Source organism: Sinocyclocheilus anshuiensis, unplaced genomic scaffold (genome assembly GCF_001515605.1).
Source record: "Sinocyclocheilus anshuiensis isolate Anshui unplaced genomic scaffold, SAMN03320099.WGS_v1.1 scaffold702, whole genome shotgun sequence".
Classification (NCBI taxonomy): domain Eukaryota; kingdom Metazoa; phylum Chordata; class Actinopteri; order Cypriniformes; family Cyprinidae; genus Sinocyclocheilus; species Sinocyclocheilus anshuiensis.
The window spans coordinates 2440763-2447099 of record NW_015548184.1 but is presented as its reverse complement, the minus strand read 5'-3'; the positions used below and the strand labels follow the sequence as shown (position 1 = coordinate 2447099).

The window sequence follows — 6337 nt, the reverse complement described above, 5'->3', positions numbered from 1 at the left end:
AATTAGAGAAGAGTCCATTTTTATGGGCATTGTGTGTCTTTCCTAAGGGTAAATTAATTGAGAGTTGCTCTGCCCGCATTCCTTTGAGCAATAGAACTAGTGTTATCGGCATTGGTTGCCATGGAACCAAAGGCCTGTTCTGCCTTTTTGAGGCGTTAGCTGCATTTCGGGGGAAGGGTTAGAGAAGAGTCCATTTTTATGGGCATTGTGTGTCTTTCCTAAGGGTAAATTAATTGAGAGTTGCTCTGCCCGCATTCCTTTGAGCAATAGAACTAGTGTTATCGGCATTGGTTGCCATGGAACCAAAGGCCTGTTCTGCCTTTTTGAGGCGTTAGCTGCATTTCGGGGGAAGGGTCCATTGAGCCCTCATAGTTGTCTTGTTGATTGAGGGGTGTTACGGAGTATTTGTTAAATATAAAAAAAAATTGTGTGTCTGATTGGTCCAGACGCTACATCACCTTAGATAAATGGCAGAAGTCAACAGGATTTCAAAATCCAAAATATTTTTAAAACAGGTGCTTTTGCATGTCGTTTTGAAACTCTTCTGCCATCATCTCGTCTGTCTCTCGCCTCACTCTTCTTGTCAGCTTCTCCTCACGTGATAAATTAAATCTGATCTGTGAGGCGACTGTCGTTCGGCACGCTGCATTGAGCAGCCGCGTTCAGTTTTAATTGTAGTGCATGTTCTCTAACTGAACTAAATGATTTTTATTACTATAAAAAAATCTAAATGACGGTGGGGTCGGTGCCGCGGTGGGCAAGTGATACAGCCGTCAACACCGTCTATTGCAGCAGCCCTAATACTATTATGGTATTTATTCACATTTTTAATTAGCTTTCTTTTTTTTTATTTTACTTATTTTCTCATGTTCTTTCATCATTTTATTAGTTTTTGTTTTTAAATATTTCAATTTTAATTTATTTGTGTTTCAGTTTTAGTTGTAGTAATTTTGCTGATTGCACATTTAATTTCAGTTAGTTGCCAAGTCAGCATGACTAATTTTCAGGTTAAGTATTTAAATCTTTAAATGTCCAACTTTATTTTTAATAAACTAAAATTATTATACTATGTTTTATAGTTTAGGTTTTAGTTTTAGTTTACAATAACAACACTGTGATGTATTTGATTCACTGAATCAGATTTTTCTGTCAGTTTATTTGAAGCAGTTCCACTGTGAAATTTAAACTTAGAAGTATTAAACAACACTAATTTCAGATCAGTTATTATTCAGAGTTATTATGAGGCTCAAACTAAGCATGACAAAAAATAAACATTTTAATTTGTTTTTCTGAATATTATGTATTCCCTTACAGAATCAGACAGCAGTCAATACGTTCCTAACTCAGAGGTTTTGAGGGACACACTGCGAGAGCCTCTGCCCCCCAAGCAGTCCGTCATGCCCCCCAAATGGTTGATGACTTCCACCCCGGAACCTGGTGCTGATAGCTTGCCCCGCACCCCTGTCCACAACCCCGCAGCTGCTTTCTCTTCTTCCTCTGCCTCCTCCAACTCCTCCTCCTCCTCAGCTGTCAGCACGGCTGGAAAACCACTACGAAACGTATCCTCGGCAGGCGCCAACACACAGGCCTCCAGCAGCGCTCCCCTTACCACCTCTTCAGCACCATCCTCTATGGGCAATGTCCCAGCCCAGCCCACCAAACAGCCCCCTCTCCCTCCACCCAAGCCAATCAACCGTAGCAACCACCCTGCCATGTTGGGTGAGTGGTCACAAATATGTCATACAAGATAACATGACCCCTATAAAAGTCAGTGAAATTACTAGACACAATTAATTTGCTTCCTCATGTGAGCTCACTGATAAAATTGTGATATTTAATTCTCCCTATTAAATGCACAGGCATGGGTGTAGATTTGTGTGGTAAGGACATTGCAGATCACCACAGATGACTCATCTTATGGCATTAAAATTTAAGTATTTTTATTACTACTTATATGATATAATACTTAGATTTATGATGTTTATTTATATATGTATAAATTCTAAAATATTTTAGTGTGTAAAAGATATATTAAAAAATCCCTTTTCTAAACAGGAACAACTGATCAGCAGTGGAAACATTTGGTTGGTAAAAGTGAAAAGGTGAAAATGCTGTGCAGCTGTTTTAGGCAAACTTGTAATGGTGCAAATGAGGAAATTAGTAAAATGCTCAGTGAGGGAAGTCAAAACAGCTTAGAATTAAAATGAGAATTTCAGTAATATTCAAATGCTTTCACACTTCAACTGTTAGATACTGTGACAACTTGTATAGCAAGAAAATCCTTTAATACATAAAGATTGCAGTATTAATAATTTCTGTCTGTTTGTAACTGTGTATTGGTGTAGTTTGAGAGATTTGTAAAATATTCTAACTAATATTGAAAGCAACCCTGCTGCTCTTGCTCATAGGCACACACTACAGCATCTCATAAAGAGACCACACTGATGCTTATATGATTGTTAGAGCAATTTTACCAAGAGTCCTATGTCTGTTTTTCTTTAATATATTTTCTAAGCATGTGTGACATGCAGTGGTGCCAAAAAAGAAACATGATTTGTTGTGTTAATTGCATTAAATCCACGTACATGTGTGTCATGTCGTACATCATGAGAACTCAGCCATGTATTTAATACATTTCTGCCGTTCTCTGCTTGCTGAGCAAATTTTTTTTTCTTTTGGGGTTCTGACCCTTAAGCTGATCAACTTGATAATAGTCTTTGATTGTGAGATTCTGAGTTAGTACTAAAGACAATGTTTTCATTTATGCTGTAATCTTGGATTTGTAATTTGTCCCTGATTATTGCAGAAAAACAATATGCATGTTTGTTCCAATTTAATGGGAACTCTTTCTTATTTAGGAGAATTTGTCCATTTAAATGTGCTTGTTAAATCAAATGAGAAGTGCTCCTTATAACCGCATGCAAAATTTCATCCTGCTGATATCAGTATCTGTTGAATATAATTTATTAGTGCTTGACTTAAAATATGAAATATAATCAATATATTCAGTTTAATTTAGGAATGGTATATTACAGCAGTATAAAACAACAGTCCTGCTAAATTGAAAATCAGCAGGCTGTGATTTGTCTGTAGGCACAGAGTAAATTATTAAACCTTTCTTTACGCCAAAGCATCAAGCTTTTCATGGTTTGAAATGTCTAAACATTGTGTCTCAAACATTAAATCTCCACACTGCCTCCTGCTGTCCATTTGGAAAGCAGTCAATAAGCGTGTGTCAGTCAGTGCTTCTGAAAGGCAGAGCTGTACATCTCACTTGTGTGTTGTTTTACTGCTTATAAACAATGTGCTGAGTCACAGTACACTGGAACGGTCCAGATCTTTTTGTTGAACTGCAGCCACCAGACTGTAGCTCTGCTGCATTATAAGAGTAGACTTTGTACATAGGTCTTGCTGACACCATTTGTGTTAGTAACTATATCATGGTTGGTTGCACAGTGCTGTGGCATACCATTTTTGTTGGTATAATGACAGTTGTTAGTTAGCGCAACCTAACATGTTGAAGATAGTGGTGCTGTTGACATATTTTGATCATCTGGGTATTCATATCTATGGCTTTAGCTGGTTGTTTATCTCTCATATTCATTTAAAGTCAACATGAATTGCCATTTGCAACCCATTTTGATTTCATAATGTGATGTATTTCCAAGTGAAACAGAAAATTTAAAGGAGTCATGAACTGAAACAATCTAAAGTCCTTTGATCTTTTGACATATATGAGGTCATTGTGCTATAAAAACATTCTGTAAGTTTCAGAACTCAAAACTTTCTCTTCAGTCTAGAAACAGCTTATATTGAAGCCAGTCTGCCAAAATGACAGGTTGTTGAATGTGCCACTTTGTGATGTAATAGTGTGGCTAAACACCGCCTCCGCAGAAGAAGATCAATGCCTGCTTCTACATCACTGCCTGTTTAGCCCCGCCCACTGATTTGTGCACATAGTAGGTAAATGGCAAGTGCAGCTCTACGCAGAAACCAAACGATAAAGATGGCTCCGAAGACAACAAGATGCTGCGCAGTGCCAACCTGTGGAAAAACACAGTCTTTGCATTGCCTTCCTTCTGATCCCAACATTGGGAAAGAGTGAATGAACTTTATTTTTCATCTGTGATGGATGTAGGCTGTCAAACATACACAACTGTCAGCCAATCATAGCAGTAGGTGTTTACTTCCGAGTTTACAATCCACCACACCTATTCAAACAGAGTGTTCTGATGAGGGGGGTCAAAATAGGATAGAAAATAGCCTATTACTTTTAACTTGAGGTTTTTTGATGTAAAAATCTTGATAACATTATAAGTGGCCCTCAGAGAACAGTACCAGATTATTAATAAAAAGGCAGTTCGTGACCCCTTTAACAAGTAATAATTAAAATGACAAAAAAAACAAGGAATTGGTTCTATTTTAAAACTAGACAAATTTTGTTAAATGCCCAAAAGGTTGATGAATGTATAGAACAAATAGCTATCTATTTGGCTTTTGGCTAATGTTGTCCAGTCCTCTTGTTAATTCATGACAAATGCTATTTCCCAGTTCAAGCCTGTTTCTATTGAGAATATGATTTCAGCCATTTATGGGAACCGTGAAGTCAGACTTAACAAGTGGATAACACTTGGCCAAAGTGATGTCACCAAAAAAAAAGAAAGTTTTTCATGTAATAATTTGTTTAGAAATCAGGATCTCGTTTTTCTTTAGATTAGCCTAATGAATGAATCACAATAACACCAGGAATGTGCATTAAGACAATAAATGGGGTCAATTTTGATTTCACGTTGACTTTAAAAACCTTCTGTGTGTAGTGTCTCCGTCATGCACACTGGCGTGATGTTTCCAGTCATTTAGAGGAATAAGTCGTCCTTGCTTTGTGAAGATATGCGTTTGTTTGACACCCGGGGACTGTGTGTTTTTGTCCCCCGCCAGCCTCCACCCTGCATGGGGGTGACGGCAGCGATTTCCCCCTCTACTGGTCCTGTTGGAAGCGTGAGGGTGACCATGACGTCTACCTGTCCCTGCCTGTCTACCTCTGTCGGCGGGCAGGAGGCATGCGCACAGGTAAACGTCGAGGCCGGGCCTGTCGCCAAAGCTGCGTCCTTCATCTGCTGCCGTGTGCGCTAGCCTCATCTTTCTCACTCTCAGCAAAGCATGCCTTTAGTGCACCACCTGAGCGTGGGACTAACGCGCCCCCTTGCTGCTTCGGCTCTACTCTTTCTCTCTCACTCTCATTCTCAAGTACAAAACTGCATGTTTCGGGCATTAAAGCTGTCACAAGCGTGCAGCACGTTGGCACATTATTAACAGGTGTTTAAACGGCTAGAAGACCCCCTGTGGAATTGAGCCGATCTTAGCCACCGCTGCTGGAAATGCCCTATCATGCCAAAGCAGATGCTAGCATACGTTCGTATAAACTACTCCAGGCAACAGTTGCTCCACAAGCAGCTGTGAGATTAGAGAACGAGGAATGAATCCAGTCCACCTCATCACATGCTGAAAGCCTGCGGGTTGCTTTGATTTAGGGCTGAAATTCATGCATTTGATTCGTAGAGAGGCAGCTAGGCTAATCCAAAGCATGTTTAGCTTAATTTATGCTTCCTTCACAGAAATAATGTTTGGCCGCTGTACTTCATTGTACTTACACCATGTCTTTGGCAGTTCCGTATAACAAATCATCTAAGTCATGTGACAAGGGCTTCGGAATGCATCGATTTAGCAGTCACATGGCTTTTTGTAAATGAACTTGCTCTGTAAGAATTAGTTGGTCTTCGGTGATGTTGTTGGCGAGTTGGGATGGGAGCCATTTGATTCTACTAATATATCACTTATTTGAAATGTGAAAACTATGAAGTTTCTGTTAATCAAAAATGAAATTTCAGTAATTTACTCATCCCTTCATGCCATTATAAAACTGTATGATTATGTATTTTATGAAACTTTTTCTGTACTGAATGCTTTTTACAATGCAGTTACATTGAGTTTTCAATCTTCAATAATTATACAAAAGGACTTTAAAAGTATCATAAATGAAGTCCGTATGACTTCTAAAATCATATAGTAGTAACGTTATGTAACGGATGAAAATGTAAGGCATTTGTCACTAATTTTCTTTTGTGCCGTGTTATTTTAGTATTATTTATATATTATAATATTTATTGATATTTAGAATTAGGGGGCTTTTTATTTTTATTTTTTTTTATTTTTTTTATAGTTTTAGTTTTTACTTCTATTTAGTTTTAATTTAGAATTCAGTTTTAGTTTTAATCATTTCACTTTTAATTTTAGTTTGTTTTTGTAATTTTGTGTGATATTTATTATTTTATTTATA

The 6337-nt window shown here is 37.9% G+C and overlaps 1 protein-coding gene across 1 annotated transcript in view; it reads left to right on the top strand.

Annotated features, from left to right (window-relative positions):
- LOC107704841 (phosphatase and actin regulator 4B-like) overlaps positions 1-6337 on the top strand; it is a 38076-nt gene that overhangs the window by 19424 nt on the left and 12315 nt on the right. Inside the window, exons 5-6 of the mRNA XM_016507863.1 lie at positions 1315-1719; positions 4939-5070. Of these exons, the coding sequence (XP_016363349.1) occupies positions 1315-1719; positions 4939-5070 (537 nt within the window). The remainder of the gene's footprint in view (positions 1-1314; positions 1720-4938; positions 5071-6337) is intronic.